This window comes from Carassius auratus, chromosome 23, assembly GCF_003368295.1.
Source record: "Carassius auratus strain Wakin chromosome 23, ASM336829v1, whole genome shotgun sequence".
Classification (NCBI taxonomy): Eukaryota; Metazoa; Chordata; class Actinopteri; order Cypriniformes; family Cyprinidae; genus Carassius; species Carassius auratus.
The window spans coordinates 17,991,162-18,018,878 of NC_039265.1; the positions used below are offsets into that span (position 1 = coordinate 17,991,162).

The window sequence follows — 27,717 nt, forward strand, 5'->3', positions numbered from 1 at the left end:
ACGTAACTCGGATACATTTCTAACCGGCATGCATCTCTCGCTGGGTTCAAGATGGCGCTCTAGAAACATGTGAGTTGATGTGCTCTGCAAACTCAAATGGTGAAATTTACTTTTAGTGCTGTCAGAATAAGTCTAAATTACTTTCTTTTAACTTCAAATAGCAATTTATAAACAAATGTTCTTCCCGCGTTATTCAGCCTAGAGCCTAACCATGTGCCGTGCTGTGCAGAATACACGTCTAGTTGCAAGAGAAGATTTGCTCAAGGTACGTATAGATTTTGAAAGTAATCGTGTTCTGCCAGCGATCGGTTTTATAATAACTTCCAAATTACGTTGTGTATGATGACTATCACCTGTTTGTTAATCAGCGAGTAACGTTATACCAAGTTGTTTCGCGTGCGTATTGGTTGGGCTAATGGATTTCTAAAGGGCTTAACTGATGTTTTAAGTCTAATTTAAGTGTTTCACAAGTAATTTTTTTCTAAATATTTTTAATAATGGCTGATACCACGTCAGATTATGTTTAACCATTTTGTAACCGGTTCTACATTATTTTTAGTTGTTCTGACAGCTCCGCCATTTATTCTATTGTTTGTATTTGTGTAACATTATTGAACTTACCTATTAGGAGTGCTCCGATTTGTGATTTTCGGATCCCTCTTTTGTCTCCCCTCCCGCACCAGTTCAACTGCCGGGCGACGTCATTGGAGAACACCTTGGAGCAAATCCTCCATACGTTTTTCTTCATGCTCGGCCCGCCACTGATGGATAATCTGTTCACCTTCAACAGGTACATTTTGAAGTAATATTTTAGCATTAAATGGACCTGTATTATATACACATCTAGTTAAACGATTTTTTTTTAAAGAAGCCTCTTATGTTCACCAAAGATGCATTTATTTAATTGAGAATGCAGTATAATTTAATTTCATGAAACTATTTATATGAACTATATTTAACTATTTTAAAATCTAACTTATTTTTGTAATGCAAAGCTGAATTTTCTCAGCAGGATATGGATCAAATCTATATGCTGATTTGTTGCTCAAGAAACATTTATTATTATTATCCAAGGTGAAAATGGTTGTACTGTGTTTTTGTGTAAACCATAGTGCACTGTTCGAACAGTGTTGTGTACTTACATTATCCCAAATGTTTCTAAGAATGTTTAAATCCAGAGAAATAAGTAATTTTAACTAGTGACATATGTTTTAATAGACTGGTGATAACCGCACAGACTAGGATTATAATAAAACTTTCAAATGCATCTACTATGATACGCCAAAATAATATATGATTTTAACCACTGCAAATCAGTTGTATTTCTATTTTTTAAAGATTCTTTAAAAATGGTTATGGTTTTCATAAAATTATAATGAGTAGCAAAAACAGTTTTTGATGATAATTAACACTAAGATGAACCATTATTAATTAGAGCCCGACCGATATGGTTTTTTGGGGGCCGATGCCAATGCCGATATTAACTCGAAAAGAGCCGATTTATAAGCCGATATTTTGATTTTGAAAATAAACTGGATATTAGACCCATTTCCTATATACTGCACTTACACAACATTCAATAGCAAAATATCTGCCTGTTCTATGTATGTGGGCTGTATAAACCATTTTCCAGAAGAGATTATGTAAAAAAAAAAAAAAGCCTTAGATTATAGTCTCAATGACTAAACAATTGCACATCAAAAGTATATATTTTTTAATGATAAAAAAACAGCCTGATTTTAAACATTTAACACTTTTACTTTCTTCCAGTTGAAGCTGGTTTTAACAGTCTATGTGTGTTCTGTAAATAAATTATAATACTAAAGTTAAAGTATTTGTAGAAGTAGTCCCACACTTTGCTGCTACAGCATGCCCTTTTTCAGCCATCTGTAGGGCAGAAAGAGAGACAGAGAAAGAATAAGCATGTGTATTAATAATATCACCATGTATCATTACTCGTGTCATCATTAGAATTAGAATTATAATAAACAGGGATCTCCTACATAGGCAAAAATGAGAAATATATATATATTTTATTTGTCAACCAATAGGTATTACCTATTACCTACTTCTATTTAACAATATTACAACATTTTCCTGTTATGTCTTTAAAGCTGCTTTGAAACAATCTGTAAAAAATAAAAATAAATAAAATAAAAAAAGCGCTTGTTCAGCTCACATTTATTTACATGTCCTATCTGGTTAATCATTTCTGACGCATCTAGTCGAAGTTGAATGGTTAACGTTAGTGTCATGAACACACCGCTGTCAATTTTGAGAAGAACCACCTTCAATCAAGTTAATAGCAAGCATTTAAGGGGCCTGCTAAAAAGGAAGCTATATTAGCGTTAGAATAACATAAGGCTGTAGCTATCGAATATTTTAGTAATCGAGTCTATGATAGGCTTTTGTACATTCTGCTGAACAACAGTCTTTAACTGGACTTTTATTTTGACGGGTTGGCGTACATTTACAGTTCTGTGTATGTGATGTGATGCTGCTTTTACTTAAATCAAACGGTCAAATGCTCATGAAGTGACTGTCAGAGCAGTTCTGGAGATGTTGTTCATGTGTTCACGTGATTATTTAGTGAGACAGCAGACGCTGAATTCACCGCGAGCTTAATGCGCTTACGTGTGTTTAATGAATGAAGAGGCGCTTCTGCGCCATTCATTAACAGAGACACGCAGAACATGCAGGATTCATATTTAAAAAGACTATTCCGGCTTAATACTTACAGATATTCGTCCATATCGTGATTTGATGTAAGTGCAATGACCTATTTTTAATGAATTCATTCAATAACATAACAGCTGTTGTTTTTTCGAGGCACGCTGAACATAACTTCTAGTCATTGCCCCCCTGCCACAGTTACCCGGTCATTATGTGGAAAACACTGCAGATATATTTAGAATAAGTTAAACGATAACGTTATAGTTTGACATCTTATTAACGTTCGCACTCTTCCACTGATAAACATGGTATTAGCTCTGTGGCTAATCTAATATAGCAATGCATTAAGCGGCTGTAAGTGATGTTACAGAATATTTTTAAGTGATAATGATAGGACCGTTAGCTAGAACTACCACATCATTGTATATACAGTGTATGAACTAAATCATTTCACATGAAGAACGACAGACTCACCGTCAAAACAGAAAAAAAAATCTCCGTGGCTGGCTTGGCTGATCGCTTTCTTCGCTAGTGGATTTCTGGTGCTGTTGTCAACTCTGGAGCTGCAGAGCTCCCTCTGGTGGGTAAACTATGCAACACTCATAACATGAGTAAAGCATGAGACTGTTTCTCATCATTCATCGGCTGTTATAAACGCCGATGCCGATTTAAATGCAATAAGCTCATATCGGCCGATAATATCGGCCGGCCGATATATCGGTCGGGCTCTATTATTAATAACTGCCATTAATAATTGCTATTAACTGATAAGCATATTCTAATGATTTTTTTCATGTGACACTAGAGGCTGGATTAATGAGTATATAAAAATATTAAAAAATAACAGCTCATTATTTTTCAATAATAATTTTATACATTAGCAAGTAAATGCAGTATGCATTAGAGACTTCTTTCAGCAACATTTCAACTTAATCAGTCCATGATTTTGACTAGTAGTGTGTATAAACATGCACACACATGTTTGCACACAAACATTTTGTTAGTAGTTGTAGGTTTGACCGTTTCAGTGATCTTACCATTCTCTGCATAAACCCTCTGTCTGCCAGTCGTTGTTCCAGCCTATCTAGGTCTGCAGTAGATGCTAGAGGAAAGACACCACCCTCTTCCTCTTCAGCCATCAGCATTTGGGGTACAATACGTCTGTTCCCCACTAGAGACTGGACCAGTGAAGTCAGATGGTTGATCTTCATGTCCATTTTCTCTAGTGTTTCCAGAATTGCCCTTTCTACAGCTGCAACACAGAAGATAATTTAATTTTTTATGTAGCTTTGATGAATTAAATTATGCATTTTGCAACTTAATAAATAACGTACATGTACATTGATTTGTTACAGTACTCAAGACTGGATTTTCCTGTCTCCAACAAGAAGTACCTGTAAGTACAAATTTACTGTAAGGTTTTAAATATTAGATGTAGTGTTACATGTATCTGCCTTGAGGTTATCAGAAGAATGTCACATTATTTAGGGTAAAATGTTTACCATTTTCAAAAAAAAATTATCCTGACCCTTATATGCATTTCAGTGTTTTCTGGTTTGCTAAAGAGCCTTACTGGAGCTCAAAAGGGGAGTTGGTAAGTAAAAACTTAAAGCTGCGGTAGGTAACTTTTGATGCTCTAGCGGTTAATAAACAGAACTGCTTGCGTCTTGCAGAAGAACATTGTAGCCAGATCTACTTCTCTCTGTTTATGTCTATGAAGAATCACAAAGGTACTGGGTTACTCCGCCGCGGTACCCCCGAAGCAATCTAAAATAGTCCGAATATAAACACTTATTATAGGTGCACCCTAGTGATTCAGGACAAGCTAAAAACACCGTTTGGAAAATGGATTCATGGTGTACTCGCTTATTATATACATTTTTCTACATTTTGAACACAAACAAAGTTACGGACCGCAGCTCTGATTGGTTATTTTTTACCAGGAGCGATGGAGTTTCTGCAAATGGCAATAGGACACTGGGAGGTGCCAGAGGAGCTTGATTTATTCACAGATTATCTGTCTCATATTCTACTGTCAGGACATAATGACAGGTTTAACAAATATGTAAAAAATATATTTTTACAAAAGTTCCCTACAGCACCTTTAAAATAAGCTAATGATGATAATTTCAACATCAGAAATGTAACCGGAAAGAAAAGGGGTGCTCTATGGATTGAACACAAAATATTATGTTATTCAGTTTTAGATTGTGCCAAAGGCTGTTAATTAGTGTTTTCTCCTCCTTATTTCTATTTAATGTTCTTTTACCTTGTGTGTCAGGTGGATGAGCACTCCAGCCGTTTCCATGATGGTCTACCTGAAGGATGCCCACTGGAGCTGAGAAAGATGGGAGTGGGTAAAATTTGCTTGTTACTCAGACAAGTAAATGCACATTAAAATTCTAGCTAATTGAATTTCAGAAAATAATAAAAGCAAAGAAAAATATGTATTAAAATATATTTTTAAAGTAAAATCATGGCATCAATGCCATCCAGAAGAAAATAAGTCAGTAAATGGTAACGTACACAGTCAAAGCTTTTTGAACCGTAAGATTTTTAATGTTTTAAAGAATTCTCTTGTTAACCAAGCTTGCATTTATTTATGCCAAAATACAGTTAAAGCACTAATATTGTGAAATATATTTTTACTATTTAAAAAATATGCTTTATATAGTAAAACAGGCCTTAAAGTTCTTTGACACCGTGCCGGATTTCCGGCGTGCAGCATTTAATCCTTCATAAAAAAAAATCATAATAAAGAATCTTGTTGATTGATATCACTTTTGAGTCCATGCGTTCGCCTACCAAACTAAATATGCCATTGTATTGGACATTGCGATTCCAAAATAAATGTTTCTGCACGTGGCAAAATATTAAAATTTTATGGATTTAAACATTGTTTAATCAAGCTGTAAAGTGAAACGTCACCGTTGGTGCCCTCTGCAGGTATTTGTTTTAATACACAATGTACTTAAGTTATGTTCATGTTATATATATATATATATAGGCATATTACATTATGTATTTTAACATTGTTGTTCAATACAATCTTGTAATTTCTTGGTTTTGATGTTTTATTTGAGCCAATTATTATTGCCTCATTGTTAGTTTATATATAAATAGTCATACTAAAGCCTGGTTTTCACTTAGGTCTGTTTGTGTTACTAAAAAAAAAAAAAAAAAAGGATTACTCAGTTGTCAAAATAATCAGATTAATTGATTACCAAAAGAATCATTAGTTACAGCCCTAGATTAGTTAAAATATTTCTAAATACAACTGTTTTACTTATTTTTTTTATTTTATTTTTTATAAAGAGACAAACATTTTATTGAAAACTTCTTAAAAACAGTATTAAAATATTGTCACATTCTAGTGAACCAAGTATCTGTACTTTGTCTCAACTCATTAGCTAAGTGTATTGTCACACCTCTAGTGTCAATAAGCGATGATATAGCTCATAATTAAAGTGTATGATACAGCTTTCATTCTGCAGGTCAATCATATATTCATGAAAAAGAAAATCAGTTTTAATAAAGAGAGCAATAACTTTGCCATAGTATCCTTTCAAATGTTAAAGTTGTCACAGTCATTGGATGCTTTGCATGTCCTGCCAATGCCCCACCCCCAGAAAAAGGTTCAGGCTCAGGATATTTTTTTTTTTGCTTTAACCCCCTGCAGTAGTAGGGGTAGAAATCTTTAGTCACCTTACGATCGGTTCCGATTCTGGGAATCATGATCTGATTCCAGAACGATTCTTGATCTACTTTTCCCTCCTTATTAATTAATTAGTTTACCAACTTGAGAATCTTAAAATCCTTACTTTTACATATCCTTACATAAGTAATTTCACACATTTAAAAAAAAAAAAAAAAGTTGTATGTAAAGAATTTTAAACTAATATAACATAGCTAACTAGCATTCATTAAAGTATATTAATTTATCCGTCTAAATATTTTTGTCTCCGTTACAGATTTGACTGGAAAATGATAAAGAATGATAGCCTAGGATGTACGGCTCCCATGAAAAAAAAAAATAGTGAAGACCTCTGACAGTCTTACAAAAAATGTATTATGTATTAGAATAAGTTGAATGGCATGTTACATTTTATGTAACATTATCACTGTTTACATTGTATAACTTGTATTTTTGGCTTGTTGTTTCTGATTGCACACCTCAAGGGAGAGGAAATCCCAGAAAGTTAAAATAAAACAAAATGAAGTTAAAACTTGTGTTGAACAATTTCTTTATCATCTGAATATAGATTTTTAAGTTGGGGAGGGCTTAAATCTTTTTTTTGTGAAAAAAATCTGGGATTTTTTTTTATAGGCCGTATTGCCCAGCCCTACTAGGTTATTAAAAAGCTGACTTTTCACAGTGTATGCTCCTAAACCAGGGGTGGCAAACGGCGGTCCTGAAGAGCCACAGCCCTGCACACCTGAACAAGCTATTCAAGGTCTGAAGGGTTACTAGAAATCTACAGGCAGGTTAGTTTTAATAAGGGTTGGAGCTGAACCATCATTTTATCATGTGTCCATTTGTGTCATTTCAGATTACAACACCGTTATAACGATCAAATGTAGTTTACTCTGTGTTCTTCCTTGGTAGTCACCTGAGGGTCTCAAGACAGTAAAGGTGTGCTCTACGGATTAAACAAAATATTATTCTGTTTTAGATTGTGTAAAGGGTTGTGAATGCTGCGGTCACACTAGACTTTGAGCTTGCAAAGTTTCCTTGGACGCAGCAACAATTATGATATGATGTCATACTCTGCAGTGTTGTGTAAAAAAAAAAACACTTAAAATTAACACACAATGCATAATAATACATTTAAAAGGTAAAATCACACAATCTACTCCACTTTCTCTCAGCGCTGCAGTTTTAAATTTTTTGCTGTGATGTATCAAACTGCTAATGGTGATACAGTTTCACGTGATGTGAATTCGCAAGTCAAGAGTCACCAACATTGGAACTTTGGAATGCAGCGAAATGCGAAACTTTTCAAACAACTTGCGCTTCCGGCTTGATGCATTCGCATGCCATATTAATGGAAGTCAATGGAAAGAATAATAATCTTTATTCTATTTAATGTTCTTTTACCTTGTGTGTCAGATGGATGAGCACTCCAGCTGTCGCTATGATGGTCTACCTGAGAGATTCCCACTGGAGCTGAGAAAGATGGAGTGGGTGAGATTTGCTTGTTACATTTTGCAAATTAACAAACTAAGGCCTGCAACACACTCAGTAGCCAGAATTACGTTTTATTTTTTTGGGGTATAAAATCATGAGCCTTGTGAAATCATGCAGATCAGTATAAAAAAATTTGAGGTGCACGGGGTTGGTGGTCATGATGTTTGAAGTCCAGGGTGTTTCCTGGGTCAAAAACGGTCCTAGGTCATCCACACAGTAAAAAGAACTCTACCCATGTGATTTGCAAAATACTACAATACATTTTAAACAAATGCAATGAAACAGTATGTGAATTTTGCTCATACTATTATTTAATGAAATATAAATCACTGTCAAGTAGGGCTGGACCAGAATATTTGATTATTTGAATATTCGTTTGGTGGGTTGGCATTAGTGTTGCTTTTGTCAATGAAAATTATGACTATATATCGTCGTCAACGAACCTTTATCATGTGACGAAAATGAGTCGAAACGCAACGTAAATGCTGGTCATGTGACAATGACTATAATTAATTGTATAATGCAGTATTGTTGACGAATAAAAACAAGACTAAATGTGGTTTACAAAATAAAAACTATGCTAAAATGTCTTCATTTTGTTCACCAAAATGAAACAAAGTTATACGTTTTTTCATCTCATTTAGTCGCGTTATTATTTATTATTATTATTTTGCAGTATTTCTGTTCCCTATGTCTCACTGTGCAGATGCAATTGACGTCACTTCCTCAAGCCCCACTCGCAGCATTGTTTAGATACTTGATCTATGTATCTATCCATGTATGTATCTATGTATCTACTTTGCAGTTATTTTAATGTACATTGATACATTGCAATTGCAGTTTGAACTCGCATCTGTCATGCCACGTTAATGCCACAAAATTCACATTTACATTTACTTTTGTGTCTGCAGTATGTATAAAGAGTGCCCAAAATGGTAAAAAAAAAATTAATAATAATGAGCCACTCCTTTTCTATTAAATAATACAAGGATCTGTGAAGGGTTTCAAATTAAAAAAAATTACTTGAGTGGATTTGTGTAATGAACTTACTCTGGCCTCTTCCTTGGTGGTCCCCTGAGGGTCTCAGGACAGCAAACGTGTGCTCTATGGATCGAACACAATTTTGTAAAATTTATTAGATGTATTTAAATGTTGTAAAATGTTTCAGATTTCCTTTATTCCTGATTATGCTTTTACCTTGTGTGTTAGGGTGAGCAACACACCAGCTGTCTCCGTCATGGTCTGGCTGAGACATACGCAGTGGAGCTGAGAAAAGTGGAGTAGGTAAGTTGAATCAAGCAGTTTAAATGGAGTAATGACGGTTCATAATCTTAAAGGGACAGTTGCTTACATATAAAAAAAAACAAAAATGTGTTAATTGTATAAAGCGATTATGAATCTTTAGAAGATTGGAATTATGCCACTCATATTGTATCCGTTACTTCTACAATCTCTGTATGGACTATGAAAATGTAGGAACAGAAATCCCTGAGTTCATTGAATATTTTAAAAAGTTTTTGGGTTTAGAATGACATGATCTATGATTTAACTTTCCAGTTAATTGCATCAAATGTTGATCTACATTTATCTTTCCAGCTAGCCTAATACAACTAATTATTTACCTTGGAAGCTGGGGAGACTCTCACACCAGGTCTGTTGTTGATCTTCCGTGTCCCTTTTTTGCTGATTGACACATGCTGTTGACAAATGGGGGAATCATTAGTGGCATTCCATATGCTAAAATTAAAAATCACCTTTAAAAATGGGTACACTGGTGATTCTTAGAATTTATTCACACAAAATAGGACCAAGCAGTCCTATTGTTATTAAACAATGTAGATTTGGATATAAAAATGAAATTAAGATAAAATATAAAGTTTAGACTTATAGTTGCTGAGAGCATTTACTGCTCTGCTCTGTGAAACCTGAGGTTGCACAATAGGACCTGATAATAGAAATGTAACCTTTTTTTTCTGTTCTGTCTGTTAAACACCTTTAATCTTACTACATACTGGGTCATTTTGTGTCAGATCATCCAAAATTCAGAAACTTTCCTGAATCAAATTTGATATTTTCAATATTTTTTTTTTTCTTAAACCAAAATATTGAATGTCACAAGATTGTTGAAGTCAACAGATTTTACTAATATAGCTACCAATCTTTATGTAAAAAATAAAATAACAATGCTGCCATCTTTCTAATTCCATTGTTATTTGGTTGTTAAATCTTCATGTTGAACCCCCCCCCCCCCCCTCCCACTCTCTTTTATTTATGGCATTCATTTTATTATTATTATCATTATTATTTTCCATTTACCTTTTTTTTTTTTTTTTTTTTTTTGGAATGGCTGGAGGTTTTGGTGCAGGTGGAACACTTGTTTTGTTTGCAGCTTTTCTTTTTTTAATGGGTGGTTCTGCTGCCTCTTCATCTGATGAGTATATATGATCTGTACTTGTTTTCTTTCTAGGAAAAAAAAAAAGATAAAAAGAACAACTGCACACATTCATTGCCTCTTTGTGTGATGTAGCAAATACTCATAGAAATGTGCTCTAACTTTTCTGCTTTATTTCTCCTTAAAGGGTTAGTTCACCCAAAAAATTTTAATTATGTCTTTAATTACTCACCCTCATGTTGTTCCAAACCTGTAAGACCTTTTTTCATCTTCAGAACACAAGTTAAGATATTTTTGATGAAATCTGAGAGCACTCTGATCCTGCATAGACAGCTTTGCAACTACTACCTCAAGGCCCAGAAAAAAAATAAGGACTATAGTGGTTCAACCTTAATTATGAACTGAGGATAATACTTTTGTCAACACTTATTTTTTTTTCTGTGTCAGTCTCTGACATGCATTCATGACAGGTGCTGATGCAGGAGCCGGCATTTTGACAAAAAAAAAGCACTGTTTTAACAATGACTTTAATACCTTCCTGATATGGTAGTGGCATTGATGTCTATGGGGTATTTTATAATAATAATATCTTAATTTTTGTTCCAAAGATGATCGCAGGTCTTGTTGGTTTGGAATGACATGAGGGTGAGACATTTTTGGGTGAACGCTCCCTTTAATGCCTCCCTTAAAACAGTTTATACTACTGGGGTGTTGAATGCTTGAATCTGATTGGCTGGCGAACATTCTAAGGTGTGCAATTATTTTCTGTGAAACGCACGGCGAACGTAGTTCCAGGCAGATCTCTTGACCACAATACAGTTCCACATCACTTTGCATAATAAGCTGTAATAACAAATTACAGGACTAACAAAAACCAATCGGCCAATCAGATTTAAGCATTCAACGGCCTCGTAGTATTAAATGGTTTAATGCACAGCTAGCATTATCCCCTTACTTAAATGTTAAAGATGGATGACACATGACGGCAAATGATGCCATTTTCATTTGTTAAATCATTTATTTTGTCTTTTTGCAAGGACCTACTATTTCAGGTTCTGAGTTTGTCAGAAGTATAGCTGGCCTTCTTCCAATTGTTGGCTAGATTCTGAAAAGATGCTGAAAACAAGAAATGCAGGTACGGCTTCATTTTTGTTTATTAAAGCTATATGAGATCATGTTTTACAGTGTATATAAATTATGTGCAAAGATTCTGAAAAATGAAAAACAGATAATTAGTGGTCGACCGATATTTTTTTGACTGCCGATATCTCAAGATATCAGGATGGCTTATATAAAGTGTGTATATATATATATATATATATATATATATATATATAGAGAGAGAGAGAGAGAGAGAGAGAGAGAGAGAGAGAGAGAGAGAGAGAGAGAGAGAGAGAGAGAGAGAGAGAGAGAGAGAGAGAGAGAGAGAGAGAGAGAGAGAGAGAGAGTTCCGTTGAGTAGCAGCAGCAACAAGATGAGCTCCTGATCATTTAACTTTTAATATTATTTTAAAATAAGACAGACATTCAGTTCTGACAAATTTTAAACAAGGAAACCTCCTACAATCGATACTATTCACAAGGAGAGTTTAAATTAACCAAGAAACAACAACAACAACAACAGAAGAAGACAATCAGATGAGAGCAACTCAAAGGGCCACAACACTGCCACATCTCTCAAACTGAGACACTTCCAGACCGAGACCTGTCTGAAGATACTCACAGACTAAACCTCACAGAAACAGAGGAGAAACAGAGGAGAAGAGCACACATCAAGCAGCAACAAATAACCAAGAGCCATTGAAAGTAAGGAAAGACACTTTTTTGAAACAATCAGTAAGATTTACTCCAGGAAGAATATTTTGAATGTTTTTTTTTTTCTTTTTTTTTTTTTTCCTCTGGCAATGTCAATGAGGATGGTCAATCTGATCTTCTTGTACTGTTTGTGCACATATTTGGATCAGTATTTTAAAATAGCGGACATTTTGATCAATATTTGTATATAGTTCACAGAAAAACTCTCAAAAACAAACAAAGAGACAGTTTTTTTCAGTTATTTGTTTACATTCTAAAATCAGCAATGGCTGCTGCAGCACATAGGCCCCGCCCCTTTGTGTACCCTCAGAAGAGCTCAGAGCATTCTAGACAGCTCCACAGACAGAAACAGATCAAGGACAGTCCTGAAACACTGTTTGCTGACTCTGACCGCAGTTCAATGACCAACCTGCTCTTCTACACCGAGAACAGCTCCTCATGGCATACTGCTTTCTGCCAACACTTCACCTTCACCACAAAGAGAGGCATCTGCAAAGGCAGACAGATCCTGGTATTCGAAGATGCTGAAGGAAATGAGGAATCAAGAATTTTATCTCTGAACTTATACCACAACGGCACTGTCATGATCCAAGGCTCAGAGCCTGCCCTCCGAGCATTTTCAGCTGACTTTTTACAAATTAAACAGCAGACATGTCTTAATACAAGTCTCGTACAAGACCATATAGATATGAACACAAACTCTTCTCCCGTAAAAGACACACAGAAGAAGACAACTGCAACAGCCTTAACTCAATCTCCCATGTCAAAAATGAAGGAGAAATTTTCACTTCTGGAAATCGATATGGTGGATCTAAGAGAATTAATCATGTCCAATTTGAAAGACAACAGCGACTTGGAGCAGCTTACAAAGGACATGATGAATTTAAAACAAGAGACAGAATATCTGCTGAGAAACAAAGAGCAGATGTCAAAGGAACTTCACCAAGACAGAGAAGAGCTGAAGGAACTCAAATCAACTTTCAGAAGACAAATCACAGAAATTAAAACAGAAATGCAGGAAGAACTGTCTGTCTTGAAATCTGAACTTGGAAAGAAAGATGAACTTATAAACAACATGAAGGAACAACTGCTTCATGATTTATCTCCCAAAGGATCCGATGCTAAACACTTGACCGGTCTGGACGGTCAGCAATCATCTGCAGTGGACGAGCCTCAGTCTTCATCAGCTCCTCACAACTCCAGCCCAGCAGAAGCCCTTCTTCTCATCGACTCCAACGGGAAATACATCAACGAGAAACTCTTGTTTCCAAAAATGAAAGCACAGAAAATGTGGTGCCCGAACACTAGCAAGGCTCTTCAGATCTTATCTGATAAAAATCTGAACGAAACGTACAAGCACATCATAATCCACACAGGGACAAACGATCTACGAGCAGCAAAGGGCAACGTGGCTCCTGTGCTCCGAGAGCTGGCCATCAGAGCCTCAGAACGCTTCCCAGAAGCTCAGATAACTCTGTCCACGTTACTGCCACGGACTGATGTGCCCTTTCACGTGATCCACGGAAACAACGTAGAGCTTTCCAGAACCTGTGCACTCATTCCTAATGTTCACCTGGCACACCATAAAGACATCCGGCCCCATCACATGTATGACTACATACACCTCAACAAGAAAGGAGTACAACTTTTCGCAGGAGTGCTGAAAAGCACAGCACTTGGAAGAACAAACAGCAGAAATCTGCACAGCAAGAACAGCTCCCAACTACACAGAATCGTTATTTGATCTGCTCCAAACTGGTCAAATAACGTACAAGAGTAATACACACACACACACTTCTCTATATATATCTATGAAATCATTTAAAATTAGCTGTTGGAATATACAGGGTTTACATTCTTCAACTTTCGGGAACAAGACTGTAGACCAAGACTTACTTTATAATATAAAAGACATAGACATTGTAATATTTCATGAGACATGGTGTCGGAGTAATGAGAGCTTGCACTGTCCAAGAGGATACAGAGAAATCACTGTGCCCTCTCTAAAAAACTCCCAAATTAAATTTGGTCGTGATTCAGGTGGCATACTTATATGGCACAAAGATCATCTAAATCACCTGATTAAAACAGTCAAAACTGAAAAATCCCTGATTTGGCTTGAAATCCAATCTGTCCTGCCACAGAGTAATCTCTACCTCTGTGCTGTTTATATTCCTCCTCATGATTCTCCCTACTACTAAGAAGAGAGCTTTCTCCAGCTGCAAAGAGACGTCCTGCACTTTCAGGCCAAAGGAAGTGTTCTTGTATGTGGTGACCTAAACGCAAGGACTGGGAGAGAAATTGATTATGTAAACACCACAGATAATGCTCACATTTTTGGGGACATTGTATCTCAGTCAACACCAGTCATTACTCCGAGAACCAGTTATGACAATGTCTATAGTGACATAAATACCAATTGTTTTTGTCACTTGAGGTGTTGTAGGGTAGTTTCTGACGCGTGACATCCAAACAAACATCGTCCTCCAAAGCTTTATCAGATTTATTTATCACAGATTGTACTGGACATAACTCACAGTTTTGCTGCACAATGCACTTATGATATCATGAATGCTATCTCATAATCACATCCAAACACGTTCAAACACGATCTCCAGACACGGTCAAAAAATGTTGTGCTTCCCTCTAATTACACACCTGCCCTCTCTTACTCTTTACCTACCTATATACTAATTTAAGCCCACACTCCACCCAGTGGTAAAACACAGAATTACAATAGACCATAATGGCTCTTACACCCCGGCCCCTAATTGTACATGGAAGGCAGACATTACAATTCAATACAAGATTAATACAAAGAGCCATTAAAGCCCAAAAGCAACATTGTAAACACTGCATTAATCAGACCTCTGTAGTACACAAGTAAACAGTTTTTGCAATCAGTCCGTTACATTTCCATGCTGTCATACAACAGACAAAGCTTTGTCACAGGTCTCTCGAGTACACTGGTTTTAGTTTGTACTCGCACAGAACGTACAAGTCCATTTTTGTCTGGAAAGACTTCCAAAACTCGTCCCATTAGCCAAGATCCACGTGGAGCGGTTGAATCCACAATAACAACGATGTCACCATGAAAAAAGTTTCTCCTTTCCTGATTCCATTTCTGCCGATCTTGAAGCAAAGGCAGATATTCATTTGTCCATCTTTTCCAGAATAAGTCACACATATACTGGACCTGTTTCCATCTCCTCTTGCTGTATAATTCCGATTTGTCAAATAGTCCAGGTGGTAGTACTGGTTTACCTTTCATCTGAAGAAGGTGGTTTGGAGTAAGTGGTTCCAAATCATTAGGATCATCTGACAGCTTTGTTATTGGACGATCATTCAGAATGGCCTCAATTTCGCACAGCACAGTCTGGAATCCTTCATCATCCAAAGTTTGCTGATGTAAGATTGAATTTAAAATTCTTTTGACCATTCTGATCACACGCTCCCACACTCCGCCATAATGTGAACCTCCCGGAGGATTGAAACTCCACTGAACGCCTTTCTCAAGCATTACTCTTTGAATCTTGCTTTTATTCCATGAACTAAGCATTTCCTTTAACTCCCTTTCGGCTCCAACAAAATTTGTACCATTGTCTGATCTTATATGATTTACTTGCCCTCGTCTGCAAATAAATCTTCGTAGAGAGTTGATGCATGAATCCGTGTCCAAAGAATAGGCGACCTCCAAATGAACAGCCCGACTTGCCATGCAAGTAAAGATGACTCCATAGCGTTTTATAATGGAACGTCCTCTTTTAACTTCCACAGGACCAAAATAATCCACCCCAACATTTGTAAATGGAGGCAGATCTGGAAGGAGTCGCTCCTTTGGTAAGTCTGCCATCTTTTGCTCACTCACCTTAACTCCAAAACGTCTGCAATGGCCACAGCTTGATATGATCTTTCTGGCAGCTGCATTACCCTTAATGATCCAATATCTTTTCCTTAGCTTGGAAAGCATATGATTTCGTCCACTGTGGCTTAACTGTTGATGAATATGCCGCAAGATGAGTGTGGCGATATGCTGTTCCTTAGCCAGAATAATCGGATGCTTTGTTTCCTCAGGCATAACAGAATTCCTTAATCGTCCTCCAACTCTCAAAAGACCATCTTGATAGATAGGATCCAATTTATATAACTTACTATCTCTTCTTATTTTTGAAACAGATGTAGACGACAGAGCAGCAATTTCTTTTCTGAACTGTTGCCGTTGACTGAATGCAACAATAGCCGTTTCAGCTTCATTCAGGTCCTCCAAAGTCAGATTTGGTGTGGTCACAGAGTCTGTTAGTTTTTGAAGCTCTTTCTCTATGCTTTTAGAACTAATTAATACTCCAGAAGAATCCAAAGATGCTTGAATTTCCTTCCGCTTTTGACTCCTTTGTCTCAGAATTTTCTTTAACTTCAAGAGCCAACCAACAGCAACCTTCAACCTGGTCCAGTCTGAAAAATGAGTAATCAGCCTATGAGTAGCATTTGTTGCACTTGACATTTCATTTACAACAGTGCTATTTACCCACATGTTTCTCTTTACCTCAAGATCATCTGGTTTAAGAGTACAATCAAATATTTGAACTGGCCATTCTTCGACTGGTTTCTTCAGATAACCTGGTCCATTGATCCATTCTCTGTTTGTTAATAGCTGGTCTGCATTCAGACCCCTGGAGCAACAGTCTGCTGGATTTTGAGAGGTAGGTATGTATCTCCACTGTAATGGTGTTGTAATTTCTCTTATTGCAGAGATTCTGTTGGCCACAAAGGTAAGAAAACGTTTGTCCTCATTTTTTATGTATCTTAACACAGAGGTACTGTCTGTCCAGAACACAGAGTCCACCAATGGAAACTGCATCTCTGCCCTCAACATTTTGTCCACTCGAGCAGCAAGTACCGCAGCTGTCAATTCAAGACGTGGAATGGTTACTTGTTTCAAAGGTGCTACTCTAGCTTTGCTGAGTAGGAAAGTTACATGGACACCAAGATTTGTCTCCATCCTAAGATACGTTACAGTGCCATATCCAAGTGTACTCGCATCTGCAAAATGATGCAACTGAACATTAGTAGGCTTGTCCATCCCTGTTGGTTTTAGACATCTTTCCACCTTGAAATCTGCAATCCCCCCAAGCTCTTTCAACCATAAAGACCATTGTCTTTGGAGATTTGAGGGTAGTGATTCATCCCATCCACATCTTGTCCTACAAAGCTCTTGCAGAAGAATTTTTGCTGTGAGAGTGAATGGTGCCAAAAATCCTAAAGGGTCATATACAGCACATACTGTCGATAGAACACCACGCCTGGTACAAGGATGATCTTTGATAGTCATTTTAAACTTGAAAGTATCTGATTCAACACCACCACAAACCAAGAGCTCTTTCCATTGGTAATTGATCTTTGTCCAGGTCCATCATTTTTATCCCATGGGCTCTATGTTCTTCAGGTACAGTTTGCAGCACAGCACGGCTATTACTAACCCATTTTGTTAACTGGAAACCTCCTGTTAAACAAACAGCTGTGAGATCATCAATCAACAAGATGGCCTCTTCCTCTGAAGCCACACTTTTCAGACAATCATCCATGTAGAAGTTTGTGTGAATTGTGTCAATTACCTTTTCCGGCAAGATGCCTATATTGTCTTCAGCAATTCTGCGTAGAGCATAACAAGCACAACTTGGAGATGACACAGCTCCAAACAAATGTACATTCATCCTGTATTCCATGGGTTCTTGCTTTAAGTCACCATCTTGCCACCATAGAAAACGAAGAAAATCAGTATCCTCTGCTGCAACTTTGACCTGGTAAAACATTGCCTTTACATCAGCCATAAATGCAATTGGCTCTTGTCGAAACCTCACAAGAACTCCCAACAGTGAATTTGTCAAGTTAGGACCCTGTAGAAGTTGATCGTTAAGTGATGTACCTTTAAAGGGAGCGCCACAATCAAATACCACTCTTAGTGTTCCTTTCTTGGGGTGATAAACCCCATGGTGAGGGATATACCAAACTTTCCCTTCGTCCTGTTTTAACTGATGCAATGGTACCTTTTCAGCATAACCTTGCTTCAGTACCTCATTCATAAAGTCATTATATTCTTGATGGAAAGCTTGATTTCTTTCAAATTTCCTTTTCAGTCCAATTAAGCGCTGTTTAGCCACACAAAGGTTATTAGGCAACGTGGGGTTTTCCATCCTGAAAGGAAGATTCAATTTGTAATGTCCATCTTGAAGCTCAATAGACTTGCTTACCTTTTCCATAAATGCATGCTCCTCTCTTGACATTTCCTTTTTTTCCGCAGCATTCTCATTAAAGTCATGATTATATTGTTTACTGAGCATCTCCTCCAACTTGCTTACAGAAATCCTGTTAACTGTAACATCTGGACATTCGATCTTGTTTCTATTATTCTTGCTTCCTTGGAGTGGTCCATTTACGACCCATCCCAATAGGGTTCTAACTGCATATGGTCCTTCTCCGTCACTGTTTATAACCTCCCAGGGTTCCATTACCTTGGAAGCATTTGCTCCAATCAGCAAATCAACATCAGCAGGAAGTTGAGGGATCTTTACACCTTTCAGATATGACCATTTATCCAAATCCTTTTGAGTGACAATGTTGTCTCTGGACACAGGCATTCTCTCTTGAGTAAAGACTTCTGGAAGGCTGTAAAAGATGTCATCATGAAGGCTAGAGACTTCCAGTCCAGTCAAAATAGTACTACTAATAGCCTTTTGATTGCCCATTGTTTTCAAAACAATATTAGTAATCTTTCCTTTTAATTTCAAACTGTGCATTAAGCGTTCTGAACAAAATGTGGCAGAACTGCCAGGATCCAAAAATGCGTAAGTTTGAATTACTCTTGGTCCCTTACTAGATTTGACTTGAACTGGTACAATTGATAATGCACAGTCTCCATCATCGCCAGCCCCTGTTTGCCCACACAATTTAAGGGTGACATGTGCACTATTTAATGATGGACATTTCTGATCTTGAGTTCCCACTCTTTCCTTTTGTTGAATATGCAAAATGCTTGGATGCATTTGGCCACATACTGTACAAGTCAAGCGCTTGTCGCAATCCTTGCTCATGTGTCCAACACAAAGACAGCCAAAACAAATACCTTTCTCCTTTAGAAAGCTCAATTTTTCTCTGTGCAGCTTGCTTTGCATTTGTGTACACTGCTCCAATAAGTGATCACGTTTGCAGCACAAACATACCATTCGGGACTTTGATCTTAAATCAGTCTCACAGCATTGGATTGATTTACTGTTGGTAACAACCATTGTTGCAAAGTTGCTTTTAATTTTAGTCTTAGATTGAGGTTTCTGTTGTACAGGTTGGAAACTCTGGATATCACCAAACAGTGGATCAGATGACATTTTGACTTGACGTTCAATAAATGACACAATATCTTTGAACCTTGCCCTATGATTACGCCTTTCCATTAGCTCACAGGCAACAGTTCTCCACTTTTCCCTTAATTTATAAGGTAGCTTTGTGACAATGGTTTTCAAATTGCTTGGCATCTCCAGCTCCTCCATATAATCAATCTCTTCCATTACATTACAACATCCACGCAAAAAGAGAGCATAACTCTGCAATGAATTTACATCCTCTGATTTTACTGAAGGCCATCCAAGAACCTTATCTACATATGCAGCAGCTATTTTGAACTCATTACCAAAGTGTTCCTTTAACAATGCTTTAGCTTGCAAATACCCTCTTTGTGCATCCATATGTTGACAACTGTGTACAAGTTCCCTAGGCTGACCTCGTGTATATTGTTCCAGAAAGTATAAGCAATCTCGATTATTTTTGGTTTTGTCTTCTATTCCATGCTCAAATGCTCTGATGAAAGTTCTATATTGCAGAGGATTACCATCAAACACAGGAATATCTCTTTGAGGCAGTGTACTGGATTGTTGTTGTTGTACGAGTAGGGCAGTAATCTCATTTTGTTTTTGCATGATACTGTAAATGTTTGAAGATGATGTTCCAGCACTGTTCTGCATTACATTTGATGTTTGCACTGGTGATGCAGAATTAAAATCAACTTGTGGTGCACTTTGAGTTTGCCGAATGACATTCCTTGAGCTTCCTTGCTGTGAAGTTTTCTTAAGCATATATTCCTCTGCATGAGGGTTGAGAGTACCTTCTTTGCAACTCATCACAGTTCCTTTTTCATAATAGGCATTCATATCATCAGTGCAGGTTTTGGGAGATTGATTGTTAGAACTATTTAAAACAGAAATTTTGGCAGTAGCAGCTGCTATTTCTGCATCAATATCCAGTTGTTCTTGTCTGCGTCTTAGCTTTTCCTGTTGCAGCTCCAAAGCATGTTTCTCCTTTAAAGCAGTTGCACGTGCCATTAATGAAGCCTTCTCTGCCTCTGCCATGATTCGTGCTGAAGAAGCGGATGATCTCCCACTACGCACACTGCTTGAACCCTTCTTTCTAGACGTTTTACTTGATTGACGTGAGATGTTTGAAATGCTATCTTCTGGATCAACATCATTTTGATGAACATTTTCTTCAACACCAGAACATGAAACTTGACTTTCAGTATTCAACCATTTCTCAACATCATCTATAAACCCATTGCAAATCAACATCTTTCCACTGAACCATGTTTGTTGTTTTTCCTTTTCTTCACTGGGCAAAAGAACCATCACAGAATTGTGCATTTCCCTTGCTTCATCTCTCAATTTTATGAATTTCTCAAAAGAACATTGCACTTCCTTTTCATATTCTCGATTGGACATAAAATCTTTTATAATAGTCATTAAGTTATTTGCCTTGCTTAATTTAGCCTTTCTTGTCTTTTGTAAAGTTTCCAATTTTTCCAATAATGCCTTAGCAGTGAGCTTAGTGGGCCTCTTTTCCCTCACAGGCTCAGTTTCAACTTTCTCAAATGACTCAACATCATCATGATTTCCAACACTCATATTCGCAGACTGTAAAATTCATTCAACTTCTTAGCAACGTTAAAACTCAAGCAACCAATGCATTGGATTTACGCTGTTACATGTGTGCACACAAAGTCATTCCAGTAGCGCTACACATACCTGATGGACTTCATTCAATTCTCTTCCTCAGGGCTGTTCCTCGATTCACTGCTGCATCCAATTAAATCCAAATCCAAAGCGAAATCCAGAGTTTAGTCCATTAAAAGTTCAAAAGGTTCCAAACTGATGCGCGATAATCCACAAAGAAGCATTTTTTGACAAATATAGTGACATAAATACCAATTGTTTTTGTCACTTGAGGTGTTGTAGGGTAGTTTCTGACGCGTGACATCCAAACAAACATCGTCCTCCAAAGCTTTATCAGATTTATTTATCACAGATTGTACTGGACATAACTCACAGTTTTGCTGCACAATGCACTTATGATATCATTGAATGCTACCTCATAATCACATCCAAACACGTTCAAACACGATCTCCAGACACGGTCAAAAAATGTTGTGCTTCCCTCTAATTACACACCTGCCCTCTCTTACTCTTTACCTACCTATATACTAATTTAAGCCCACACTCCACCCAGTGGTAAAACACAGAATTACAATAGACCATAATGGCTCTTACAATGTCATCAACATAAATGGGAAGCAGATGTTAAAGCTTTGTAAAAGTCTAGGGCTGTTTATCATAAATGGCAGAACCAGGGGTGATTCTTTTGGTAGATTCACCTATTGCTCCACATTAGGAGCCAGTGTAGTTGATTACTCAATTACAGACATTGACCCAAATTTTATTAACGCCTTTACAGTCAGACCTCAACTTCCCATTTCTGACCACTGTCAAACAGTCCTTTACCTGAAACAGTCCTGTGACAGGGTCAGATCTCCCCTCAAACATGAAAAACTCCTCCCCTTAAAACCAAAACTCAACTGGAACCAATCTAACGCTGAACAATTCAAAGAAAGCATGAGCAGCTCTGTAATACTAAAAATACTGGATGACTTTTTGTCCTCAGATTTCACTCCAGATACTAATGGAATAAACTCAGCAACATCCAAACTTAATTACATATTTCAAACTTTGGCCACTATATCTAACATTAAACAACCAAACAAACATAGAATAAACAAACCAAAAATTAAAAAGAATATGTGGTTTGATAATGAATGCAAATGTCTCAGAAAAGACCTTCGACGACTTGCTAACAAAAAGCATAAAGATCCGGCCAATCAGACGCTGCGCCTCGCCTACTCCAGCTGCTTAAAAAATTATAAAAAACTAATTTGTAACAAAAGAGATCAATATTATGAAGATAAAATTGATGAAATCGATCAATCAGTAGACCAAAACAATTTCTGGAATCTCTTTAAAAAATTTGAAAGCCCCAAATCAGACACATTCCTCCAGAGCGGCACAGTCTGGAGCTCTTACTTTAAAACTCTTTACCAAACACTAGAACCAGACCTCAACCAACCCCAAATTAAAACACAGAGAAAACTAGACCATCTAAAGAAAACCATCAAAAATTACCAAAATCCACTGGACATGATTATAACAACATCAGAAATATCAGAGCACATTAAACAGCTCAAATTAAAGAAGGCATGTGGACAGGACAACATCAGTAATGAGATGCTCAAACTCAGCAGTCCTTCCATAACTCAAGCTCTGGCTAAATTATTCAATCTGATCTTATGTTCTGGTGACTTCCCTGAGGCCTGGTCTGAAGGACTGATCACACCCATATATAAGAACGGAGATAAACTGGATCCCAGTAATTACCGCTGCATCTGTGTGGGCAGTAGTCTAGCGAAGCTCTTCTGTAATATAATAAACAGCCGCATAGTGACATTCCTCACAAGACACAACATCCTAAATAAATCACAAATTGGCTTTTTACCAAAACAACGTACATCTGACCACATCTATTCTCTCCACACTCTAATTAACAAAAATATAAAGGACAAACAAAGAAAAATATTTACATGTTTCATTGATTTTAAAAAAGCTTTCGATTCTATTTGGCATGACGGTTTACTGTACAAATTATTACAAATTGGCATTGGTGGAAAAACATTCGATATTATAGAATCCATGTATAAGAAGAGTAAATGTGCGGTCAAGATTGGGAATCTGAGAACAGAGTTCTTCCAGCAGGGTCGTGGAGTGAGGCAGGGGTGTAGTCTGAGCCCAACACTGTTTAACATCTACATCAACGAGCTGGCAGAAGCTCTGGAGCGCTCCGACAGCATCCCAGGCCTCGCTCTACACCACTCTGAAGTCAAGTGCCTGCTGTATGCAGACGACCTGGTTCTGCTGTCTCCCACAGCCGAGGGTCTCCAGCACAGTCTGGCCCTGCTGGAACAGTACTGTGAGGAGTGGGCACTGACGCTCAACCTGGACAAAACCAGGGTCATGGTGTTTCAGAAGAAGGCCAGGTCTCAGGGAAGCAGATATCAGTTCAGTTACGGAGGAGAAGTCCTAGAGCACAGCAGTAGCTACACTTACCTGGGCATCCAGATCTCAGCATCAGGGGGCTTCAATCTGGCCGTCAAGACCCTCAATGACAAGGCACGGAGGGCGTTTTATGCCATTAAAGCACGGTTTGGCCAACTAAAACTACCAATTAGAACATGGATTAAATTATATCACGCAATCATCAAACCAATCCTACTGTACGGGAGTGAAATTTGGGGACCAATATTAAAATTTGAAAACTGGGACAAAAGTTTAATAGAAAGAACACAATTGGAATTTGCCAAAAACATCCTAAGGGTAAACAGAAGCACTTCTAATATCGCCTGCAGGGCTGAGCTGGGCTTATACCCCTTACACATAGAAATACAGAAAAGAGCTGTTCAGTTTTATCATCACCTGACTCAATCTGACACTCGATCTGTTCAATATAAAGCCCTCCTCGCCAATGAATCCCCCCCCACAGTGTCTCATCCTCTAAACACACTCGTGCTTCAACTGACGAAGGAAACCCAAACTGAGTCTGACTCCAATCACAACCCCAACATTCAGAAACTAATTGACAAAAATCTGAAGTATAATTATGATGAAAAATTAAAAAATGAATTTGAGCTCCAAACCAAACTCCAGTGTTATTCAGCCCTAAACAGAACCACAAAACTGGCAAACTACTTATCACTCAAGCAATTGAAAGAAAGACAAATCCTTTCCAAATATCGACTCAGTGATCATGATTTGGAAATAGAGATTGGTCGACATAAAAGATCCTGGCTCCCGAGAGAAGAGCGGCTGTGCAAACACTGTGAGCTGAATCAAACAGAGGATGAGAAACACTTCCTTCTGGTCTGTCCCAAATACAGCACTACAAGAGAAACATTCTTCCCACAGTTTGAAGCGTTCAATCCTTCATTCTTGTCTCTAAATGACTCAGAGAAACTACTCTATATACTTGGAGAGAATGAGACGGCAATGACACTAGCTGCTAAATATTTATACACCATACACACCATACGAAAGGGGTAATTGATTGTATTCAACTGTTTTATTTGATATTCTTGATTGTATATAATTACTATTATTAATATTTGAAATATTATCTGTTGTTGTTATTTTTATTGTATTGTATTTTATTGTAATTATATTTTATTCTGTATCTGAATGCTTTGGCAATACTGTAACTCAAATGTCATGCCGAGAGAGAGAGAGAGAGAGAGAGAGAGAGAGAGAGAGAGAGAGAGAGAGAGAGAGAGAGAGAGAGAGAGAGAGAGAGAGAGAGAGAGAGAGAGAGAGAGAGAGAGAGAGAGAGAGAGAGAGAGAGAGAGAGAGAGAGAGATATATATATATATATATATATATATATATATATATATATATATATATATCACGGACAGCGGCACTGAACTGAGCTCTCTTCTGCGAAGAGAAAGGCGTCTCAAAACACTTGAACATCGAATTTGCTTATTTTTTTCTCTTGTGCCGACAAATACATACAAAATATGTCAAAATATCCACCTTGGAAATTATGCTCGAAAAAACTGTCAGTTATTTCTTAAGTGAAAGTAAACAGTTGAGGGGAAAAACGGGATGTGTATTATATTGGATGCGTACAACGCTATGATTTCCGCGAAGCAGAAAACGAGTACGGAATCTCAAAATCCAGTCATGTAAATGAAACTTACATTTTAATATGGACAGTCATGGAATTTGTGAAAGCATAAATTAATCAAATCAAATCTCCATATGGACCAGTATCTGTAAATGTTAAGCCGCAAAAGTTGTTTGAAATATGAATCTGTGTTCTGCGCGTCTCTGTGTGAATTAATTAATGACAGAGACGTGCAGGTTTATTTACTACATAGACTGAAGCGCATGACGCTTGCATTAATTTCAGCATCTGTTGTCTTCTCCTGTCAAAATAATCGAGTTAATTTAGAATTATTCATTTTCATTTTCGAAAAAGCAGAAGACATACCGGTTTCTCCGGTAGTGGGCGGAGCTAATGGGCAAATAGAAATTTCAAAATGACAAATATGCATTCATTAGGCCTAAAAGAAAATTGTTACATAAGGGCATTGTGCTAGAAATATTACTATTATTTAGTAAAACGTATGTGATACTGCTACCACTGTTGCAAAAAAATAAAAAACTTTATTTAAAAAAAAAATAAATCTCAATATTTCTCCCATGTTTTAATTTTAATAGCAAATCCCCTTTATTTACCAAACATAAAATGTGTTTAAATTTGATAAATTAAAAGACAAATTAAATTTGGGTGAAACTTGTTTACTGTTTTTCATAATTATATAACTTGTAGAAAAACTTTAAACACAATTCTAAATAAGTATAAAGAATGGCATTGGTTTTATTTTTAGTGCTAAAAAGTTTTTTTTTTTTTTTATTAGCAAATTTTTGTGTTTTGCTTTGGTACCGAAATTGGTACCGAGAACCGTGGATTTTCACTGGTATCGGTACCGAATACTGAAATATTGGTACCGTGACAACACTAACAGGCAGGCTTATTGTTCGGTCTATCCATTTTCTCCATTGCACATTTTATGGTATTTGTTTTATTTTTATTTACTAAGTGAAATAAATGTGCAATATGCTGTCAACATCAGTCTCTAAATCAATTATTTTTTTGTATGTTATATATGTCAAAATCTGTGTAAATAATAGAAAGGTCGCTGATTAACACTTGCAATTCAGTGTCGTGATGGTTTTAAAAAATATTCTGAAGGTAGTGAAAAAGGTATTAAAAAGTAGTAAATTTAACTTAAGGATTGCTGTATATACCCTGTGAATGCCTTCGGCAGAATTCGAATGAGCCATTTTAATCTAGATTAATTTCAAGATCACAGTGAGATTAATCTAGATTAAAAAAATTTATCTATGCCCACCACTAATATGTGTATATATATATATATATATATATATATATATATATATATATATATATATATATATATATATATATATATATATATATATATATATATATGTATGTGTGTGTGTGTGTGTGTGTGTGTGTGTGTGTGTTTATATGTATGTGTACGTTTGTGTTTTTATTTTAATTATATGTATTTTTTTTAATGTTTGAGAAACTTGAAATGATTTGAAAATGAATTGTATTAAAAATAAAAGTGTAAAATAAATATACTTTAGATGATAACTTCCTGATTCTGTAATTCTATTTCAGTATTTTTCTCAAATAAAGAAATTATTAAAAATATATAAACAAAGAAACTAAACATTGGTAATCTGGAAAGTTTGTGGAGATGGTCCTCACTGCAGAACACAAGATACTGATAATGTTCTGGTTCAGACACACTGTCTCTGTTTAAATCTAGATTAAAAACGCACCTCTTTGGCCAAGCATTCAAATAATGCATCTTATAATTTTGGACTGCAGTTATATCTGAGCAAATGTGTATTATTATTTTTTAGCTTGGGATAAACTAATTAATTTTACTTGGTTGGAACGGCAGCTATGCTAATGATGTCTCTGTTTCTGCTGGGATCTTCATCCCGTGGTAACTACGATTTACACAAGCTCCAGTCTGGATCCAGAACACCTGAGAAGAGATGATGCTGACCCTCAGAGGACCCCAGATGATGCTAACCCAGAGACAACATACAGAACTACCACATTTTGGTATAAGTTTGATTGCATAATTGCTGTTAATAGTGTTAATCGTCTGTTTGTTTATGTCTTCTATTGATTCTTCTGATTTTTCTACCGTATGCACATAAACTGACAGTCATCACTGAAAAGCTACTACTAAATATTTTAGAAACTTAATTTTCTGTAAAATTGCTTTGCAATGATTTGAATCATAAAAAGCGCTATACAAATAAACTTGAATTGAATTGTGCTCTGGTGCTCTCATTCTCAGTGCCATCAAAATAAAAGTCCGGCCTCGAACACATCAGCCAAGCAGAATAACTTATCAGCTGATGCCGATATTTGAAAAATTGGCCTTGGTGATATATTGGTCGACCACTACAGGTAATCTAGGGAAAATCATTGTTTCATTTACAGCACCGTTTACTCTTACCAGACTCGTACAGGATTCTTGCTCTATGTCTGGTCCACCCTTTTTCTGGCTGTGGTGCCTCCATTGTCCGAACACTCTTCAGCAACCTGTCAAGATCTTTATATGGTGGCCACCAGGAGTAGCCATCTGCATACCAGGACTTGGCAGCTGGTCCAGT

General features: G+C 36.8%; 1 protein-coding gene across 1 annotated transcript; it reads left to right on the forward strand.

The window, feature by feature from the left end:
- LOC113041623 (uncharacterized) lies at positions 1-27,716 on the forward strand. Its single transcript, XM_026200255.1, has 13 exons — positions 1-69; positions 198-265; positions 684-790; positions 3,741-3,939; positions 4,014-4,069; positions 4,219-4,267; positions 4,955-5,026; positions 7,784-7,858; positions 9,071-9,145; positions 9,458-9,512; positions 10,872-10,913; positions 11,352-11,388; positions 27,564-27,716. Exons 2-9 carry the CDS (start codon positions 212-214, stop codon positions 9,143-9,145), a joined length of 687 nt encoding a protein of 228 aa, XP_026056040.1. The 5' UTR covers positions 1-69; positions 198-211; the 3' UTR covers positions 9,458-9,512; positions 10,872-10,913; positions 11,352-11,388; positions 27,564-27,716.
- Position 27,717: the final 1 nt, after the last annotated feature.